The following is a 22464-nucleotide window of genomic DNA, read 5'->3' on the forward strand; positions in this document are numbered from 1 at the left end:
AATCTGTAATTTAACAAGCCCTCCTGTGATTCTGGTGCATTACAAAATTTGAAAACCACTGGCAGGTATGTATGTATACAGTCAGTCCTACTATATGTGTTCTTTTTTTCTTTTTTGAGACAAGAGTCTTGTTACGTCACCAAGCGCCAGGCTGGAGTGCAGTGGTGTGATCTTGGCTCACTGCAACCTCTGCCTCCCGGGTTCAAGCAATTCTCCTGCCTCAGCCTCCCGAGTAGCTGGGACTACAGGCGTGCGCCACCACGCCCAGCTAATTTTTGTATTTTTAGTAGAGACGGGCTTTCACCATGTTGGTCAGGATGGTCTTGATCTCTTGACCTTGTGATCTGCCCGCCTCGGCCTCCCAAAGTGCTGGGATTACAGGTGTGAGCCACCGTACCCGGCCATATATGTATTCTTAGACACCACTGTGCTATGCAAAAGTATGTAATAAAAGGCCACATGGCTTATGCGAAAAATGAGGTTGGGGCACAACACTTAAAACCTTTATCAGTGACACATTACAAACAAAAGCTGGGAACCCAGTAAAAATGATAGCACGGTTTTATACATGTTAAATGGGTAAACACACAAATGCTACAGTAAATATGGCACCTTCCCTTGAAAAGACTTGCTTGTATAAGTTGACATTGGAGGGGGTGTTCCTTGTGAGCTTTTGGGTAGTGGTGGAAGGAGGGTTACATGAAATTGGAAGGAAAGTTTTAACACCAGATGTGGTGAGTGTGGCTCCTACCCCACGTCGCGAACTGAGGCAGTTAGTTATGTTGAGGTGTATGCATTGTTTGTATTCCTATATGGCTCAGTCCATTTGGGTGCAGTTTTCTGCTTTTTCCTAGCATTTCTTGTGGATAAGCAAATGTGAAATGGGAGTTATGTCCAAATTTCCCCCTAATGTATCAATTTCCTTGGAATAAATTTGCCTTTTCAATACAGGTATCATAGCAGAACTGACTGTACATATGGGTGCTTACTCTTACACATTGATTACACAAAAAGAATTCCATATACTGTACTGAATGGTGTTTTTCACTTAATATTTTTTAGAGCTTTTGCCATATCACTACTCATTTTTTTTTAAAAAGGCATTTAAAGCATTAAGAGATGATTTAATTGATCTCTAAAATGCAACAACTTACACTCCCATCAATGTGTTTCCTACACCTTGGCCAATATTACCTGTTATCACATGTATTACTTTTTGCCTACCAGTAGTTAAATGTCCCCCTCTCTCTCCTTCTCCCTCTCTCTCCCTCTCCTCTCCCACCTCCACAGAGACATTTACACTGTGAGGAACAGCTCCCATAAGTACACTGATAGAAAAAGGAACTGTAAGAGTGTGAAATAGGTGGCAAGGTGGTGTTGAAATGGCAAAGAATAAAAAAAAGAAATGGATATGAAAGAAAACATAAGAACCACCTATTAAAAAGGGAGAGAAAAGGAATTCCCTTTCTACTTGTTTTTCACTTCTACCTTTGCTAAATAAAACTTATCTGCTTTATAAGATAAGATACTGAGTCGACCCTGTAGGGATTCCATCTCTCACTCTAGCTGGTTGACTTCTCCAAAAATGCAGCTTACACTATTAATCCATTCACTTCAGCAAAACATGCCTAAGGGCACTAGATTCTTCTGTTTATCAGTATTGGGTTCCATGGCCCCAACAAGCTCAGCAGATACAGCTGAACAGAGTGATGTGATGGCTTCACCTTTTGAGTCTGGGGCCTCTAATGGCAAAAATGGCAGAAATAGAGGCTCATGTAGGTTTCAGATGTTTTCCTGTAAAGGGGTTGGCAATGGATGTAAATGCTTCCAGCTGGGCACATTACCAGCCAGGGAAGCCATAATGATTTAACAATGAAATCACATTGGTTTATGATCATTGTTGTTATTAGGAAATATCATTGCTTTTCGATGATTTACTATGTGAAACTGAGTTTTCATATAAACACTCTGATTTGCATTTATATGTAATACATATTTACGTATGTATATATATCCAAGTCAGAATGAGGATGGAATAGTGATATAAAGATGCCAAAAATAATTAAAGGAAATGTAGAAATTATGAAGATTATTATGATGTTTCCCTTTCAAAATCATATTAGATGCATTTTCCTTTATGTGAAAATGACACAGAGAGAACGACTAGCTGGAGCCATCTCTGTTTTGCAATTAGGCTTTTGTACCTTGAAATTGCAAACTATGATATTAATAAAATATAAAGAATATATATAAGGGTTATATAGAACCACCATTTCCCTTCTAAATTAAGGACTTGCTTTCCCATCCTCATTTCTCCTCATGTGTTCTGACATGGAGAAAAGAGAGAAAAAAAAGAGGGAGGAAGAACATTTTGACTTATAAAACAGCTTTCAGTCTCATGGGACCTAGAACCGTTGCTCTGGAGTAGTGAAGGACACTACAGGAGGCTTCTCTCTCTCTTTTTGGTTATGATTCTTTGCTCTATCAGCTATGATGACTTGTAAGTACAGTTCCTAGGATCAACCCAGGGTGCAAAATTTAGTGGTGAGTTGCAAGGGCAAAGCAAAGCATGTCTCCCACTCATCTGCACTCAAAGGCAGGTACATAATTTGGGAAGCCCAGTGCAAAATAAAAATGTGGGGCCTTTTGTTCCAAAAGCAGGAAAAAATACCATTGAGGGTGCTAAAATATACAGCCTTGCTCTATCTTTTGTGATCTTTCTCTTTCAACTTGTCATGTTATTTTTTTTATTTGCTATTCAACGCTATTATAAGAAAAATGAAAGATTTAAGTTGGCCGGGCGTGGTGGCTCAAGCCTGTAATCCCAGCACTTTGGGAGGCCGAGGCGGGTGGATCACGAGGTCAACAGATCGAGACCATCCTGGTCAACATGGTGAAACCCCGTCTCTACTAAAGATACAAAAAATTAGCTGGGCATGGTGGCGCGTGTCTGTAATCCCAGCTACTCAGGAGGCTGAGGCAGGAGAATTGCCTGAACCCAGGAGGCGGAGGTTGCGGTGAGCCCAGCCTGGGTAACAAGAGCGAAACTCCGTCTCAAAAAAAAAAAAAAAAAAAAAGATTTAAGTCATTGCATGAGTGTTATTTTTCATCTCTATATTGTGGAATGATAGTTTTAAATGCAAATATAAGAGCATTTAACTTGTATGTGGAATCACCAAAATTACACAGTTTGTATTTTGTAGCTTGTATGTGCATATGTATTTTGTTCTTACTAGCATGGAGGAAATGCTGAGCAAAACTCACACTGTTTTTATTTCACTTCTTAATACATGTACATTCTAACAATACTCTCTACCTTTGGTTTACTGATGAGTAAGGAAGGACTAAAAGGAAAAGAAACTGTAGGTCATTGTATTAGTCTGTTCTCACACTGCTAATAAAGAGATACCGAGCCTGAGTAATTTATAAAGGAAAGTGTTTTAATTGACTCACAGTTCACATGGCTGAGGAGGCCTCACAATTATTGTGGAAGGTGAAAGAGGAGCAAAGGCACATTTTACATGGCAGCAGGCAAGAAAGCCTGTGCAGGGGAACTCCCCTTTAAAAAACCATTAGATCTGGTGAGATTTATTCACTACCATGAGAACAGTATGGGGGAACCGCCCCCATGATTCAGTTATCTCCACCTGGCCCCCTCTCTTGACATGTAGGTATTATTACAATTCAAGGTGAGATTTGAGTGGGGACACAGCCAACCCACATAATTCACCCTATCTTTCTCTGTCCTTCTATGTTATCATTTTCAGTGTAGGTGTTTGGCCAATACAGGGAAGTAACAGGTATAAGAAAGGTTATGACAGGATTCCTTGGTCATTCATGTTTCTTAGACTTCCACTACCTTCTTTTGGTGGTTTAAGCAAATTCTGGCTTGAATGAAAGATATGGCCTCTTAGGGCTATCAGAGCTTACTCAGTTCCAGATGTATCATGTTTACCTTGTACTTGTTTGGCATCTTGCTGAACTCCCATGCATTGTGGGCCTGATGGAGTCCTGTGCTCCTAGGGCATTGTGAATGCTGTGTGTGAATGGGGCTCCTAGGAACAGCAGACACATACTGTGCACATCTTCTCTGCTTACACACACACGTTCCATTGTCCTCTCAGGCTCCACTCACAAAATACAAGTTCAAAGATAAAATCATTAAGAATTTTGAGATGGTGGCAGGAGAGCATTAAACTAAGTGCAGGACCCTTCTTTGTGGGGTCTGTGTGATGACACAGGCTGCACACCCATGAAGCCAGCCCTTTCTGTATCAGGCAAAGCTGCTGGACAGCCTGAAGCCTCATGGGCATGCCATGTATGAAGGAGCCCAGCTCACAGCAAGCTGGACGTTGCTAATAGTGTACCAGTGCAAAATGGTTTCCCTGAAACCATTTAATTAACTTATTTCAAACTCAGTTGACTTGATATCATTGAGACAGCTAGATCTCTTAGAGGGCTCCCAGTGCCACAAGGAATGCCTTTCAGATGGGTCTTTGAAACCTCAGTATTATAGCTAGAACTGGGTACTCATCATTGAATCAATCTCTCTATATCTCTTAATATTTTTTCGGTCTTTCTCATAGGATTTCCAGCAGGAGAGCTCCAGAAGCCTTTCTTTTGGGGAACAGAATATCCTCGGTGAGTAAATGAGTAAAGAAACCAGTTACCAGTTAGGAAGAAAGAACATGTTGCTTTCCTGGAGGACAAAAGAAACAAAATCAGTGGTTATTCAGCAGAAAGAAGTCATAGAATCTGGCATGGGTTGGCTGTACTCTTATCATTTTAGGTACTCGTTTTCCAATCCTTGTTGCCAGGGTATATGACTGGACAGGAAGCCCAACTTACACATAGGTGGCTTTCATTTTTATGTATTTATTCTCTTACCCATTAACTCTTACTACCAATATTAGGACTTTGAAGGATTGTTGGGATTTGAATTGATGGTGATGGGTCTCAAACCATTCCAGGTAGAAGAAACAATGTGAGATAAGGAGGGAAAAGTGTTTCTTTTCTTTTTTTTTTTTAATTTTTTATTGGATTATAGGTTTTGGGGTACATGAGCAGAGTATGCAAGACAGTTGCGTAGGTACACACATGGCAGTGTGCTTTGCTTTTCTTCTCCCCTTCACCCACATTTGGCATTTCTCCCCAGGCTATCCCTCCCCACCTCCCCCTCCCACTGGCCCTCCCCTTTTCCCCCCAATAGACCCCAGTGTTTAGTACTCCCCTTTCTGTGTCCATGTGTTCTCATTTTTCATCACCCACCTATGAGTGAGAATATGCGGTGTTTCATTTTCTGTTCTTGTGTCAGTTTGCTGAGGATGATGTTTTCCAGATTCATCCATGTCCCTACAAACGACACGAACTCATCATTTCTGATTGCTGCATAATATTCCATGGTGTATATGTGCCACATTTTTCCAATCCAGTCTATTATCAATGGGCATTTGGGTTGATTCCAGGTCTTTGCTATTGTAAACAGTGCTGCAATGAACATTCGTGTACATGTGTCCTTATAGTAGAACGATTTATAGCCTTTTGGATATATACCCAGTAATGGGATTGCTGGGTCAAATGGAACTTCTATTTCTAAGGCCTTGAGGAATCGCCACACTGTCTTCCACAATGGTTGAACTAATTTACACTCCCACCAACAGTGTAAAAGTGTTCCTTTTTCTCCACATCCTCTCCAGCATCTGTTGTCTCCAGATTTTTTAATGATTGCCATTCTAACTGGCGTGAGATGGTATCTCAATGTGGTTTTGATTTGCATCTCTCTGATGACCAGTGACGATGAGCATTTTTTCATATGATTGTTGGCCTCATATATGTCTTCTTTCGTAAAGTATCTGTTCATATCCTTTGCCCACTTTTGAATGGGCTTGTTTGTTTTTTTTCCTGTAAATCTGCTTGAGTTCTTTGTAAATTCTGGATATCAGCCCTTTGTCAGATGGGTAGACTGCGAAAATTTTTTCCCATTCTGTTGGTTGCCGATCCACTCTAGTGACTGTTTCTTTTGCCGTGCAGAAGCTGTGGAGTTTCATTAGGTCCCATTTGTCTATTTTGGCTTTTGTTGCCAATGCTCTTGGTGTTTTGTTCATGAAGTCCTTGCCTACTCCTATGTCCTGGATAGTTTTGCCTAGATTTCCTTCTAGGGTTTTTATGGTGCCAGGTCTTATGTTTAAGTCTTTAATCCATCTGGAGTTAATTTTAGTGTAAGGTGTCAGGAAGGGGTCCAGTTTCTGCTTTCTGCACATGGCTAGCCAGTTTTCCCAACACCATTTGTTAAACATGGAATCCTTGCCCCGTTGCTTGTTTTTGTCAGGTTTATCAAAGATTGTATAGTTGTATGTATGTTGTGTTGCCTCCGGTGCCTCTGTTTTGTTCCATTGGTCTATATCTCTGTTTTGGTACCAGTACCATGCTGTTTTGATTACTGTAGCCTTGTAGTATAGTTTGAAATCCGGTAGTGTGATGCCCCCCGCTGTGTTCTTTTTGCTTAGAATTGACTTGGCTATGCGGGCTCTCTTTTGGTTCCATATGAAGTTCATGGTGTTTTTTTCCAGTTCTGTGAAGAAAGTCAATGGTAGCTTGATGGGGATAGCGTTGATTCTGTAAATTACTTTGGGCAGTATAGCCATTTTCACGATATTAATTCTTCCTAACCATGAACATGGAATGTTTCTCCATCTGTTTGTGTCCTCTCTGATTTCGTTGAGCAGTGGTTTGTAGTTCTCCTTGAAGAGGTCTCTTACGTTCCTTGTGAGTTGTATTCCAAGGTATTTTATTCTTTTTGTAGCAATTGCGAATGGCAGTTCGCTCTTGATTTGGCTTTCTTTAAGTCTGTTATTGGTGTAGACGAATGCTTGTGATTTTTGCACATTGATTTTATATCCTGAGACTTTGCTGAAGTTGCTTATCAGTTTCAGGAGTTTTTGGGCTGAGGCGATGGGGTCTTCTAGGTATACTATCATGTCGTCTGCAAATAGAGACAATTTGGCTTCCACCTTTCCTATTTGAATACCCTTTATTTCTTTTTCTTGCCTGATTGCTCTGGCTAGAACTTCCAGTACTATATTGAATAGGAGTGGTGAGAGAGGGCATCCTTGTCTAGTGCCAGATTTCAAAGGGAATGCTTCCAGTTTTTGCCCATTCAGTATGATATTGGCTGTTGGTTTGTCATAAATAGCTTTTATTACTTTGAGGTACGTTCCATCGATACCGAGTTTATTGAGGGTTTTTAGCATAAAGGGCTGTTGAATTTTGTCAAATGCCTTCTCTGCGTCAATTGAGATAATCATGTGGTTTTTGTTTTTGGTTCTGTTTATGTGGTGAATTACGTTGATAGACTTGCGTATGTTGAACCAGCCTTGCATCCCAGGGATGAATCCTACTTGATCATGATGAATAAGTTTTTTGATTTGCTGTTGCAATCGGCTTGCCAACATTTTATTGAAGATTTTTGCATCTATGTTCATCATGGATATTGGCCTGAAGTTTTCTTTTCTCGTTGGGTCTCTGCCGGGTTTTGGTATCAGAATGATGTTGGTCTCATAAAATGATTTGGGAAGGATTCCCTCTTTTTGGATTGTTTGAAATAGTTTTAGAAGGAATGGTACCAGCTCCTCCTTGTGTGTCTGGTAGAATTCGGCTGTGAACCCGTCTGGACCTGGGCTTTTTTTGTGAGGTAGGCTCTTAATTGCTGCCTCAACTTCAGACCTTGTTATTGGTCTATTCATAGTTTCAGCTTCCTCCTGTTTTAGGCTTGGGAGGACACAGGAGTCCAGGAATTTATCCATTTCTTCCAGGTTTACTAGTTTATGTGCATAGAGTTGTTTGTAATATTCTCTGATGATGGTTTAAATTTCTGTGGAATCTGTGGTGATTTCCCCTTTATCATTTTTATTGCATCTATTTGGTTGTTCTCTCTTTTATTTTTAATCAATCTGGCTAGTGGTCTGTCTATTTTGTTGATCTTTTCAAAAAACCAGCTCTTGGATTTATTTATTTTTTGAAGGGTTTTTCATGTCTCAATCTCCTTCAGCTCAGCTCTGATCTTAGTAATTTCTTGTCTTCTGTTGGGTTTTGAGTTTTTTTGATCTTGCTCCTCTAGCTCTTTCAATTTTGACGATAGGGTGTCAATTTTGGATCTCTCCATTCTCCTCATATGGGCACTTATTGCTATATACTTTCCTCTAGAGACTGCTTTAAATGTATCCCAGAGGTTCTGGCACGTTGTGTCTTCGTTCTCATTGGTTTCGAAGAACTTCTTTATTTCTGCCTTCATTTCGTTGTTTACCCAGTCAACATTCAAGAGCCAGTTGTTCAGTTTCCATGAAGCTGTGCGGTTCTGGGTCGGTTTCTGAATTCTGAGTTCTAACTTGATTGCACTATGGTCTGAGAGGCTGTTTGTTATGATTTCAGTTGTTTTGCATTTGTTGAGCAGTGCTTTACTTCCAATTATGTGGTCAATTTTAGAGTAGGTGTGATGTGGTGCTGAGAAGAATGTGTATTCTGTGGATTTGGGGTGGAGAGTTCTGTAAATGTCCACCAGGTTTGCTTGCTCCAGGTCTGAGTTCAAGCCCTGGGTATCCTTGTTGATTTTTTGTCTGGTTGATCTGTCTAGTATTGACAGTGGAGTGTTAAAGTCTCCCACTATTATTGTGTGGGAGTCTAAGTCCTTCTGTAAGTCATTAAGAACTTGCCTTATGTATCTTGGTGCTCCTGTGTTGGGTCCATATATGTTTAGGATCGTTAGCTCTTCTTGTTGTATCGATCCTTTTACCATTATGTAATGGCCTTCTTTGTCTCTTTTGATCTTTGTTGCTTTAAAGTCTATTTTATCAGAGATGAGAATTGCAACTCCTGCTTTTTTTTGCTTTCCATTAGCTTGGTAAATCTTCCTCCATCCCTTTATTTTGAGCCTTTGTGTATCCTTGCATGTGAGATGGGTTTCCTGGATACAGCACACTGATGGGTTTTGGATTTTTATCCAATTTGCCAGTCTGTGTCTTTTGATTGGTGCATTTAGTCCATTTACATTTAGGGTTAATATTGTTATGTGTGAATTTGATACTGCCATTTTGATGCTAAGTGGCTGTTTTGCCTGTTAGTTGTTGTAGATTCTTCATTATGTTGAAGCTCTTTAGCATTCAGTGTGATTTTGGAATGGCTGGTACTGATTGATCCTTTCTATGTGTAGTGCCTCTTTTAGGAGCTCTTGTAAAGCAGGCCTGGTGGTGACAAAATCTCTGAGTACTTGCTTGTTCACAAAGGATTTTATTCTTCCTTCACTTCTGAAGCTCAGTTTGGCTGGATATGAAATTCTGGGTTGAAAGTTCTTTTCTTTAAGAATGTTGAATATTGGCCCCCACTCTCTTCTGGCTTGTAGTGTTTCTGCCGAGAGATCTGCTGTGAGTCTGATGGGCTTCCCTTTGTGGGTGACCCGACCTTTCTCTCTGGCTGCCCTTAGTATTCTCTCCTTTATTTCAACCCTGTTGAATCTGACGATTATGTGCCTTGGGGTTGCTCTTCTTGCAGAATATCTTTGTGGTGTTCTCTGTATTTCCTGCAATTGAGTGTTGGCTTGTCTTGCTAGGTGGGGGAAATTTTCCTGGATGATGTCCTGAAGAGTATTTTCCAGCTGGGATTCATTCTCTTCGTCCCCTTCTGGTACACCTATCAAACGTAGGTTAGGTCTTTTCACATAGTCCCACATTTCTTGGAGACTTTGTTCATTCCTTTTTGCGCTTTTTTCTCTGATCTTGGTTTCTCGTTTCATTTCATTGAGTTGGTCTTCGACTTCAGATATTCTTTCTTCTGCTTGGTCAATTCGGCTATTGAAACTTGCGTTTGCTTCGCGAAGTTCTCGTATTGTGTTTTTCAGCTCCTTTAATTCATTCATATTCCTCTCTAAGGTATCCATTCTTGTTATCATTTCCTCGAATCTTTTTTCAAATCTTTTTTCAAGGTTCTTAGTTTCTTTGCATTGATTTAATACATGATCTTTTAGCTCACAAAAGTTTCTCATTATCCATCTTCTGAAGTCTAATTCCGTCATTTCGTCACAGTCATTCTCCGTCCAGCTTTGTTCCCTTGCTGGTGAGGAGTTTTGGTCCTTTCTAGGAGGTGATGTGTTCTGGTTTCGGGTGTTTTCCTCCTTTTTGCGCTGGTTTCTTCCCATCTTTGTGGATTTGTCCACTGGTCGTCTGCGTAGTTGCTGACTTTTCGTTTGGGTCTCTGAGTGGACACCCAGAATGTTGATGATGAAGTATTTCTGTTGCTTGGTTTTCCTTCTACCAGTCTAGCCCCTTCGCTGTACGACTGTTGAGGTCCGCTCCAGACCCTGCTTGTCTGGGATGCACCTCTAGTAGCCGTGGCACAGCGAGGGATGCTACCAGTTTCTTTTTCTGCTCTCTTTGTCCCAGGATGATGCCTGCCTAATGACAGTCTTTTGGATATAGAGGGGTCAGGGAGCTGCTTGAGGAGACAGTTTGTACTTTATAGGGGTTTAATTGCTGAGCTGTGCACTCTGTTGTTCATTCAGGGCTGTTAGGCTGCTATGTTTGATTCTGCTGCAACACAGCTCATTAAACAACCCTTTTTTTTTTCTCAAATGCTCTGTGTTGAGGGGTTTGGGCTTTATTTTTGGATGTCCGATCAGGTGTCCTGCCCAGCTCGAAGGCAGACTAGCCACTGTTTGGCTGCCGAGGCTCCGCCCTGCTGTTGTGTGATTCGCGCTGTTCCTGCCGGCTCTGCTGTGGTCTCCGCCACGCCGTGCGGCGGAGTCTCCTCGTTGTAGCGTGTTGCCTCAGCAACGGCAGGCTGCGTCAGCAGTGGGCGTGTATCTCAGTAGGGACGGGTTGCCTCGGCAACGGCTGGCTGCGTCAGCAGTGGGCGTGTATCTCAGTTGGGGCGGGTTGCCTCGGCAACGGCTGGCTGCCTCAGCAGTGGGCGTGTATATCAGTTGGGGCAGGTTGCCTCTGTAGTGGTGGACGCCCCTCCCCCACAGAGCGTCTCGGACCGTCTGCCCGGGATAGTTTGAAATCGCGGTTTTGTTCGTCCCACTGGGTTTCCCAAACGATCTGTCCCTGCAATCCCCTGGGCTGGGCTACTGTGCAAGTCTCGTTCAGTCTCAAGTCCAGCCCTCTCAAGTCTCAGGTTGCCGGTTCAACAAGGCACCCGGAAAGCGCGCCCTGTGGGGATTGCTGGGTAGGGCCGGCCGCCGCCGCCCCGGCTGCCGGCTTCGCCAGGCAGACCTACTGCCTGGCATCCCGTGTCTTTTTATACTTGGGAGTTTCCCCGTTCTGTGGGCAACAAAGATCAGTCTGGAAATGCAGCACTGACTCACCGTTTGCGGATTCAACGCGGGCTCCAATCCTGGGTTGTTCTCACAGCGCCATCTTGAGTCCCCTCCCGGAAAAGTGTTTCTATAATGGCAGAGTCTAGTTTGGCTAGCCCAAATGGTATATGAAGGGAAGGTGTGGAAAAGAAGACTGAGATTTGATATTGGAGGGCTCTGCATGGCAGGTAAGGAGCTCGGATAGTAATAGGCAATAGAAAATATTGAAGTTTTTGAGCAAGTTAGTAAGATAATCAAATTTATCTTTAGAAACATAACCTGTGAAGCTACAGAATAAGTCAAAATTGGTAATGTAGGAAGTTAGAGATACCAGTTTAAAAGTCATTTTAATACCAACAGATTGTAGACTCATGTAATTCACAATTTCCATACATAGTGGAGATTCTGATAATATTCAATGTCAGTATCAACACTTTTATTTTATGCTTTTTACTTGCTGTGTTTTAATGCATGGAAAATTTTAGTCTTGATTTTATAAGTTGAGTCTCTTGTGTTTTGGTTTGGATATATGACAATTTAAAAATATAGAGGTTTAAAAGATACAGATTCCCATAAATATATCAATAAGAGAAATTGGCCTTTCCCAGAAGCTGACCTTGTGATAAGTATTCAAGTGCAATTAGTTCTTTTGAGAGGTGGTACAAGGTAACACCAACAGGAAAGTGGAGAATTGAGATAGTAAGGGAAACAAGCCAAATAAATTGTGTCCTGTGAGTCTTTTATGGCTGCCAAAATGAATTACTACAAACTTAGTGGCTTTAAATTACATAAACTTATAGTTCTGTAGGTCAGAAGTACAACTTGGTTCTCACTGGGCTAAAATCAAGGCATCAGCAGGGCTACATTTCTTTCTGGAAGCTCTAGAGTTGAATCCGTTTTCTTGCCTTTTCTAGCTTCTAGAGGGGGCCCACATTCCTTGGCTCATGACCTCTTCTTCCATCTTTAAAGTTCCGTAGTCGCCTCTCCTTCAGACTCTCATCTTCTGTCTCTCCCATCTACTTACAAGGACCCTTGTGATTACATTGGGACCATTCAGATACTTCAGGATAATCTTCCTGTTTTAAGGTTAACTGATTAGCAACCTGAATTCTATTTGCAGCTTTAATTGCCCTTTGCTGTGTAACATATTTACAGGTTCCAAAGAGTAGCATGTGGATATATTTTGTAGGCCAATATTCCACCTACCACATGTGTGTTACAAAGCCAGTTATCACTGTGGGCAACTGGAGCTCAATCTTGATGGGGAACTGTAAAACATGCTTCAGAGTGATCACACCTCAGAGACATGGCAGCTGGGGTATTTATCCTCCCACTCACCTTCTATCATTGATTGAGGGGGTACCTGGCAGGTACGGCTGTTTTAATGCATGGAAAATTTTAGTCTTGATTTAGATACAGATTCCCATAAATATATAAATAAGAGAAATTGGCATTTCCCAGAAGCTGACCATTGTGATAATGGCTGCTACGAGGGGTACCTGGCAGTGCCCATCCTAGGCCAACAGGGCTCTAGTGGCCAGAGAAAGTCCTTAGGCAACTAGCTTCAGGTGCTGACATTTGAAGGGTGTCAGATTGGTGTGCTCAAAAATGGTGACTGATAAGAGGACATGGGCAGCCATTGATAAAGCTTACTACAGGGAAGCACCATTGTTAGAATAAATAAAAATTCTAGGTTTATATTTAACCAAATTCATTAATATCATCCCAGGCCTCTGCTGCATAGTTTGTTTTCTTTTTCAATTTTTTTATTGCATTTTAGGTTTTGGGGTACATCTGCAGAACATGCAAGACAGTTGCATAGGTACACACATGGCAGTGTGTTTTGCTTCCTTTCTCCCCTTCACCCACATTTGGCATTTCTCCCCAGGCTATCCCTCCCCAGCTCCCCCCCACTGGCCCTCCCCCTTTCCCCCCAATAGACCCCAGTGTTTAGTACTCCCCTCCCTGTGTCCATGTGTTCTCATTTTTCATCACCCGCCTATGAGTGAGAATATGTGGTATTTCATTTTCTGTTCTTGTGTCAGTTTGCTGAGAATGATGTTCTCCAGATTCATCCATGTCCCTACAAACGACACGAACTCATCATTTCTGATTGCTGCATAATATTCCATGGTGTATATATGCCACATTTTCCCAGTCCAGTCTATCATCGATGGGCATTTGGGTTGGTTCCAGGTCTTTGCTATTGTAAACAGTGCTGCAATGAACATTCGTGTGCATGTGTCCTTACAGTAGAACGATTTATACTCCTTTGGATATATACCCAGTAATGGGATTGCTGGGTCAAATGGAATTTCTATTTCTAAGGCCTTGAGGAATCGCCACACTCTCTTCCACAATGGTTGAACTAATTTATACTCCCACCAACAGTGTAAAAGTGTTCCTTTTTCTCCACATCCTCTCCAGCATCTGTTGTCTCCAGATTTTTAAATGATCGCCATTCTAACTGGCGTGAGATGGTATCTCAATGTGGTTTTGATTTGCATCTCTCTAATGACCAGTGATGATGAGCATTTTTTCATATGATTGTTGGCTTCATATATGTCTTCTTTTGTAAAGTGTCTGTTCATATCCTTTGCCCATTTTTGAATGGGCTTGTTTGTTTTTTCTTCCTGTAAATCTGTTTGAGTTCTTTGTAAATTCTGGATATCAGCCCTTTGTCAGATGGGTAAACTGCAAAAATTTTTTCCCATTCTGTTGGTTGCCGATCCACTCTAGTGACTGTTTCTTTTGCCATGCAGAAGCTGTGGATTTTGATTAGGTCCCATTTGTCTATTTTGGCTTTTGTTGCCAATGCTTTTGGTGTTTTCTTCATGAAGTCCTTGCCTACTCCTATGTCCTGGATGGTTTTGCCTAGATTTTCTTCTGGGATTTTTATGGTGTTAGGTCTTATGTTTAAGTCTTTAATCCATCTGGAGTTAATTTTAGTGTAAGGTGTCAGGAAGGGGTCCAGTTTCTGCTTTCTGCACATGGCTAGCCAGTTTTCCCAACACCATTTATTAAACAGGGAATCCTTTCCCCATTGCTTGTTTTTGTCAGGTTTATCAAAGATTATATGGTTGTAGATATGTTGTGTTGCCTCCGATGCCTCTGTTTTGGTCCATTGGTCTCTATCTCTGTTTTGGTACCAGTACCATGCTGTTTTGATTACTGTAGCCTTGTAGTATAGTTTGAAATCCGGTAGTGTGATGCCCCCCGCTGTGTTCTTTTTGCTTAGAATTGACTTGGCTATGCGTGCTCTCTTTTGGTTCCATATGAAGTTCGAAGTGGTTTTTTCCAGTTCTGTGAAGGAAGTCAATGGTAGCTTGATGGGGATAGCGTTGATTCTGTAAATTACTTTGGGCAGTATAGCCATTTTCACAATATTGATTCTTCCTAACCATGCACATGGAATGTTTCTCCATCTGTTTGTGTCCTCTCTGATTTTGTTGAGCAGTGGTTTGTAGTTCTCCTTGAAGAGGTCCCTTACGTTCCTTGTGATTGTATTCCAAGGTATTTTATTCTTTTTGTAGCAATTGTGAATGGCAGTTCATTCTTGATTTGGCTTTCTTTAAGTCTGTTATTGGTGTAGAGGAATTGTTGTGATTTTTACGCATTGATTTTATATCCTGAGACTTTGCTGAAGTTGCTTATCAGTTTCAGGAGTTTTTGGGCTGAGGTGATGGGGTCTTCTATGTATACTATCATGTTGTCTGCAAATAGAGACAATTTGGCTTCCACCTTTCCTATTTGAATACCCTTTATTTCTTTTTCTTGCCTGATTGCTATGGCTAGAACTTCCAGTACTATATTGCATAGGAGTGGTGAAAGAGGGCATCCTTGTCTAGTGCCAGATTTCAAAGCGAATGCTTCCAGTTTTTGCCCATTCAGTATGATATTGGCTGTTGGTTTGTTGTAAATAGGTTTTATTACTTTGAGATGCATTCCATCAATACCAAGTTTATTGAGGATTTTAGCATAAAGGGCTGTTGAATTTTGTCGAATGCCTTCTCTGCATCAATTGAGATAATCATGTGGTTTTTGTTTTTGGTTCTGTTTATGTGGTGAATTACGTTTATAGACTTTCATATGTTGAACCAGACTTGCATCCCCGGGATGAATCCTACTTCATCATGATGGATAAGTTTTTTGATTTGCTGTTGCAATTGGCTTGCCAATATTTTATTGAAGATTTTTGCATCTATGTTCATCATGGGTATTGGCCTGAAGTTTTCTTTTCTTGTTGGGTCTCTGCCGGGTTTTGGTACCAGGATGATGTTGGTCTCATAAAATGATTTGGGAAGTATTCCCTCTTTTTGGATTATTTGGAAAAGTTTCAGAAGGAATGGTATTAGGTCCTCTTTGTGTGTCTGGTAGAATTTGGCTGTGAATCCACCTGGACCTGGGCTTTTTTTGTGTGGTAGGCTCTCAATTGCTGCCTCGACTTCTGACGTTGTTATTGGTCTATTCATAGTTTCAGCTTCCTCCTGGTTTAGGCTTGGGAGGACACAGGAGTCCAGGAATTTATCCATTTCTTCCAGGTTTACTAGTTTATGTGCATAGAGTTGTTTGTAATATTCTCTGATGATGGTTTGAATTTCTGTGGAATCTGTGGTGATTTCCCCTTTGTCATTTTTTATTGCATCGATTTGGTTGTTCTCTCTTTTCTTTTTTATCAATCTGGCTAGTGGTCTATTTTGTTGATCTTTTCAAAAAACCAGCTCTTGGATTTATTGATCTTTTGAAGGGTTTTTCGTGTCTATATCTCCTTCAGTTCTGCTCTGATCTTAGTTATTTCTTTTCTTCTGCTAGGTTTTGAGTTTTTTTGATCTTGCTCCTCTAGCTCTTTCAATTTTGACGATAGGGTGTCAATCTTGGATCTCTCCATTCTCCTCCTATGGGCACTTATTGCTATATATTTTCCTCTAGAGACTGCTTTAAATGTGTCCCAGAGATTCTGGCATGTTGTGTCTTTGTTCTCATTGGTTTCGAAGAACTTCTTTATTTCTGCCTTCATTTTATTTTTTATCCAGTCAACATTCAAGAGCCAGTTGTTCAGTTTCCGTGAAGCTGTGCGGATCTGAGTTGGTTTCTGAATTCTGAGTTCTAACTTGATTGCATTATGGTCTGAGAGACTGTTTGTTATGATTTCAGTTGTTTTGCATTTGCTGAGGAGTGCTTTACTTCCAATTATGAGGTCAATTTTAGAGTAGGTGTGATGTGGTGCTGAGAAGAATGTATATTCTGTGGATTTGGGGTGGAGAGTTCTGTAAATGTCTATCAGGTTTGCTTGCTCCAGGTCTGAGTTCAAGCCGTGGATATCCTTGTTGATTTTCTGTCTGGTTGATCTGTCTAATATTGACAGTGGGGTGTTAAAGTCTCCCACTGTTATTGTGTGGGAGTCTAAGTCTCTTTGTAAGTCATTAAGAACTTGCCTCATGTATCTGAGTGCTCCTGTATTGGGTCCATATATGTTTAGGATCATTAGCTCTTCTTGTTGTATCATTCCTTTTACCATTATGTAATGGCCTTCTTTGTCTCTTTTGATCTTTGTTGCTTTAAAGTCTATTTTATCAGAGATGAGAATTGCAACTCCTGCTTTTTTCTGCTCTCCATTTGCTTGGTAAATCTTCCTCCATCCCTTTATTTTGAGCCTTTGTGTATCCTTGCATGTGAGATGGGTTTCCTGGATACAGCACACTGATGGGTTTTGGTTTTTTATCCAATTTGCCAGTCTGTGTCTTTTGATTGGTGCATTTATTCCATTTACATTTAGGGTTAATATTGTTTTTTAATTTTTTATTGGATTTTAGGTTTTGGGGTACATGAGCAGAGCATGTAAGACAGTTGTGTAGGAACACACATGGCAGTGTGCTTTTCTTTCCTTCTCCCCTTCACCCACATTTGGCATTTCTCCCCAGGCTATCCCTCCCCACCTCCCCCTCCCACTGGCCCTCCCCTTTTCCCCCAATAGACCCCAGTGTTTAGTACTCCCCTTTCTGTGTCCATGTGTTCTCATTTTTCATCACCCGCCTATGAGTGAGAATATGCGGTGTTTCATTTTCTGTTCTTGTGTCAGTTTGCTGAGGATGACGGGGTTAATATTGTTATGTGTGAATTTGATCCTGCCATTTTGATGCTAGCTGGCTGTTTTGCCCGTTAGTTGATGTAGATTCTTCATTATGTTGATGCTCATTAGCATTTAGTGTGATTTTGGAATGGCTGGTACTGGTTGTTCCTTTCTATGTGTAGTGCCTCTTTCAGGAACTCTTGTAAAGCAGGCCTGGTGGTGACAAAATCTCTGAGTACTTGCTTGTTCGCAAAGGATTTTATGTTTTCTTCACTTCTGAAGCTCAGTTTGGCTGGATATGAAATTCTGGGTTGAAAGTTCTTTTCTTTAAGGATGTTGAATATTGGCCCCCACTCTCTTCTGGCTTGTAGAGTTTCAGCTGAGAGATCTGCTGTGAGTCTGATGGGCTTCCCTTTGTGGGTGACCCGACCTTTCTCTCTGGCTGCCCTCAGTATTTTCTCCTTTATTTCAACCCTGGTGAATCTGACGATTATGTGCCTTGGGGTTGCTCTTCTTGTGGAATATCTTTGTGGTGTTCTCTGTATTTCCTGCATTTGAGTGTTGGCCTGCCTTGCTAGGTGGGGGAAATTTTCCTGGATAATATCCTGAAGAGTATTTTCCAGCTTGGATTCATTCTCTTCGTCACATTCTGGTACACCTATCAAACGTAGGTTAGTTCTTTTCACATAGTCCCACATTTCTTGGAGACTTTGTTCATTCCGTTTTGTGCTTTTTTCTCTAATCTTGGTTTCTCATTTTATTTCATTGAGTTGATCTTCGACTTCTGATATTCTTTCTTCTGCTTGGTCAATTCGGCTATTGAAACTTGTGCATGCTTCGCGAAGTTCTCATATTGTGTTTTTCAGCTCCTTCAATTCTTTCATATTCCTCTCTAAGTTATCCATTCTTGTTATCATTTCCTCGAATCTTTTTTCAAGGTTCTTAGTTTCTTTGCATTGATTTAAAACATGTTCTTTTAGCTCACAAAAGTTTCTCATTATCCACCTTCTGAAGTCTAATTCCATCATTTCATCACAGTCATTCTTTCTCCAGCTTTGTTCCCTTGCTGGTGAGGAGTTTTGGTCCTTTGTAGGAGGCGAGGTGTTCTGGTTTTGGGTGTTTTCCTTCTTTTTGCACTGGTTTCTTCCCATCTTTGTGGATTTATCCACCTGTCGTCTGAGTAGTTGCTGACTTTTCGATTGGGTCTCTGTGTGGACACCCAGATTGTTGATGATGAAGTATTTCTGTTACTTGGTTTTCCTTCTACCCGTCTAGCCCCTCCACTGTACGACTGCTGAGGTCCACTCCAGGCCCTGCTTGTCTGGGGTGCACCTATAGCAGCTGCGGAACTGTGAGGGATGCTACCAGTTTCTTTTTCTGCTATCTTTGTCCCAGAATGATGCCTGCCAAATGTCAGTCTTCTGGATATAGAGGAGTCAGGGAGCCTCTTGAGGAGACAGTCTGTACTTTATAGGAGCTCAAGTGCTGAGCTGTGAGCTCTGTTTTTCATTCAGGGCTGTTAGGCTGCTACGTTTAATTCTGCTGCAGCAGAACTCAAAAAAAAAACCGTTTTTTTCTCAGATGTCTCGGGGGGTTGGGGCTTTCTTTACGAGTGTCCATTGCGCTGTCCTGCCCAGCTAGGAGGCAGTCTAGTCACTATTTGCCTGCCGAGGCTCTGCCCTGCTGGTGTGAGGTCCGCCCTGTTGCTGCAGGTTCTGTCCTGCTGCTGTGGTCTCTGCCCTGCTGCCACAGGCTATGCCCTGTGGGAGAGTTTCTCTGTTGTGGCGGGTTGCCTTGGCAATGGCAGGCTGCATCAGCAATGGGAGTATAACCTCAGTAGGGGTGGATTGCCTCGGTAATGGTGGATGCCCCTCTCCTACCGAGCTGCACCGTCCTGGGTTCAGCTGTGCCCGCAGTGAAACTCTCCACATGGAGCATTTGGAATCGCCGTTTTGTCCCACTGCGCTGGCCCAAATGCCGTTTCCCTGAAATCTCCTGGCCTGGCTCACTGTCCAAGTCCCGTTCAATCAGATGGATATGCCAATCTGCCCTCTCAAGTCTCAGATTGCCGGTTAAACAGGGCACCCAGACCAGTGCGCTTTGTGCGGAGTGCTGTGGCGCGCCGCTGCTCTGTAGTGCCAGCTGCCAGCTTCACCAGCCGCTGGCTGCACCAGCCAAAACTGCTGCGCTGGCGTCCCACGTCTCTTTTATACCTGGGAATTTCCCCATTCTGTGGGCAACAGATCCATCTGGAAATGTGGCCCTGACTCACCCTCTGTGCGTTCACCGAAAGCTTCAATCCTGTGTTGTTCTCACCACGCCATCTCGAGTTGGTCCCTCTGCATAGTTTTCTTAAGTGTTCAGATGTTTGGAATCAATTTGCCCTACTTTTAACATTAGAAATATGTACATATTTCTAAAAAAAAAAAAGGTTTAGGCTAAATATTCTTTAAGCTGCCTTCAAACTAGAAAAGTCCTAGAATTCTTTGATTCTGCTTATTGTTAACAATTTAACTGAGTTTCTATTATTGTGGTTAGGAAATAGTCTGGTTAGATTTGAAAGTTATTAGGTGATTTGTTTCTTGGGTCTGTTAGCATGATTTTCTGACATAAAAGCTAAGGTCATAGAAACCTAGGAGTTGATGTTAGTGTCTATTTGTTTGTACCTTAGGCTAAGTCATAGTGAATACTTGAGTGTGAAAGAGAATTTTTTTCCTAAAGACTTCTATGTCCTTATCCACTGAATGAATAGCTATTAAGTATCATTCAGGTATTTGGCATTGGGAATATAAGTATGCTAAAGACATGGGAGTCACGGTCCAGTGTGATGGCTTCCCATAAGTTCATCTATTCTGTATTAGTAGATGGAGAGCCTCTAGAATCAAGGGAGTTAGTATCCTTTCTGCTCACACTGGTCACCTTAGTCCTCATCTGAGTGTTAAGTCTAATTATGGGGCATGAACAAGCTGAATTATTTCCAGAGGAGAGAATCAGGACTGTAAATGGTTGAAGACAACATTTCCCAAAGTGTCTGTTCCATGAAATAGTAATAGAGGTAAGTCATCCTCTACTTCCCTCAGTTTTGGAGAATCACAATAGTTATCAGCATAAAAGTTCTGTAGAATTTCTGCAAGAAAGAAACCTATTTGGATGTGTTTAACATAGCTATCTTTTTTGTACCATTAACCATCCCCACTTCTGTCCTCAGCCCCCCACCACCCTTCATAGACTCTGGTAACCATCCTTCGAAACCTAGAGGTTCCCAAACTCCCCTATGTTTTGGGAAATGCTGATCTAGAATTCATGACTGAAGAATAAGAGTTGAAAGAACTTAACACCTGAGAGGGAACCTCATAACTGTCAGCATATTTTTGAAGGAAAGTTAAGGTGGGAGAATGACTTACTATATTCAGGAGATTCAGCAGGTGTTCAATTAGAGGCTGCACTAGACCAATAGATGGAAGCCATAGAAAAGACATTTCAGATCAGCATTATGGAGAGCTATTATGTTTAGACTTGTCCAAAGAGGGAATGGGTTACTTTAGAAGGGGATGAGCTCTTGGTCATTGGAAATACCCAAGCAGAGTCTTATAACCATTTGAAGGGGTTTTTCTAGGGGGGTTCCATTCTGGAACTTGGATTAGATGACCTGTAAGGCACTTCTAACTCAGAAATGTTTCTGTTTTTATGATTCAGGCATAGGGCAGTCCTTACTTGACAACAGTGTGAGATCATGGTTAGTCCAGACAGCAGTAGAGTAGTTTTGTTGTTGACAGCAAATTCTGTGTACATGTTAAACCCATTGAGTAATAAGAACAAAAGAGAAACTGAGTAGGTAGTGAAATTGGTGTTTTCCCCATTTCATTTTTGGAAGACTAGATCTTCAGTGCAAGAAATCTTACAGTTTCTGACCAGCCAGCCAAAGTTGCATTTTAAAAGGGAGAGTTTATTTATTTTTAATATGACATGTGAATGTAAATACTCTTCATTAATAAAATAGAGGATGTGAATCTAATATTATGAAATATTATTGTCAGGCTTAGTCATATAAAATTACTTTTTCTTTGTCTCTTGTCCAAAGGATTGTCATTATATAACTGAGAATTGAAACTTACAATGATTCAATCACTTTCTGAATTCTCTATTACCTTTTGCAAATAGGAAGCTTGTTGGAGCAGCCCCTCTCTTAAGGGACATTTATTGCACAGCAATTTCTATAAGTTTCCACTGTTCATGCCTTCAATCCATCCAGTCCACAGCATTGACAGAGGATTGTAGAGGACCAAGTACTTATTCTCAGAGCTGTGAGACCTGGAAAAACTAAATGCTGCACTCTACACACTGATAGCTACTGCCGCAAAAATTAACACCATGTAAAATTGCAAGTTTGTCCCACACTACTATGATAGTTCTACGATTGAAATGCATAATTTCACTCTTCTTTAATGAAGGTTTGCAGTGATGGAAAAACAGTAGGAAGCATTTTTTCAAATGCAAATTACCTTACAGGAAAGAAATAATAAGGGAAAGAATTGCCACCAAGGGGAAAAATTAAATCATACAACACTTCCTTGGGTATAGTTGAGACAAACAATTAGTATGGTAAGGATCATTATGTCTTGTAATAACATGTTGCTTCAAAAATTTCCATTCCTTCCAGTTATGGGTGCTATCTATTTGCTGGGTGACTTTGATGTTGCATGTCAGGAGCTAACTGTGAGATATTTTTAGCATAACTGCAAATCTCATGGAGATTCTTCACAATAAGGATTCTAAGTGGTCTGTAATTCTCATCCATAGGTTCAATGACTAAATTCAGATAAATATAGATCAGTCACTTGCATGAGATGGTAAAGTTAACTCATCAATTAGTTGAATCATTGTTAGTTTCTTAATCTGTACTAGGTAAAGAGGATTTAGCAATTAACAAGTAGATAAGGGATTGGCCTCAATAGAATTTATATTGAGAGAGAAAATCCCAGACACACATATGGAAACCCCATTATTGATTTCTTCGTATATTTTTTTTATTGCATTTTCGGTTTTGAGG

At 41.2% G+C, this 22464-nt stretch overlaps 1 protein-coding gene across 1 annotated transcript in view; it reads left to right on the plus strand.

Annotated features, from left to right (window-relative positions):
- The window catches only part of PHEX (phosphate regulating endopeptidase X-linked), a 230315-nt gene that overhangs the window by 187492 nt on the left and 20359 nt on the right, over positions 1–22464 (plus strand). Inside the window, exon 16 of the mRNA XM_078362509.1 lies at positions 4587–4641. Coding sequence (XP_078218635.1) covers positions 4587–4641 — 55 coding nt within the window. The remainder of the gene's footprint in view (positions 1–4586; positions 4642–22464) is intronic.

Source organism: Callithrix jacchus, chromosome X (assembly GCF_049354715.1).
Source record: "Callithrix jacchus isolate 240 chromosome X, calJac240_pri, whole genome shotgun sequence".
NCBI lineage: Eukaryota > Metazoa > Chordata > Mammalia > Primates > Cebidae > Callithrix > Callithrix jacchus.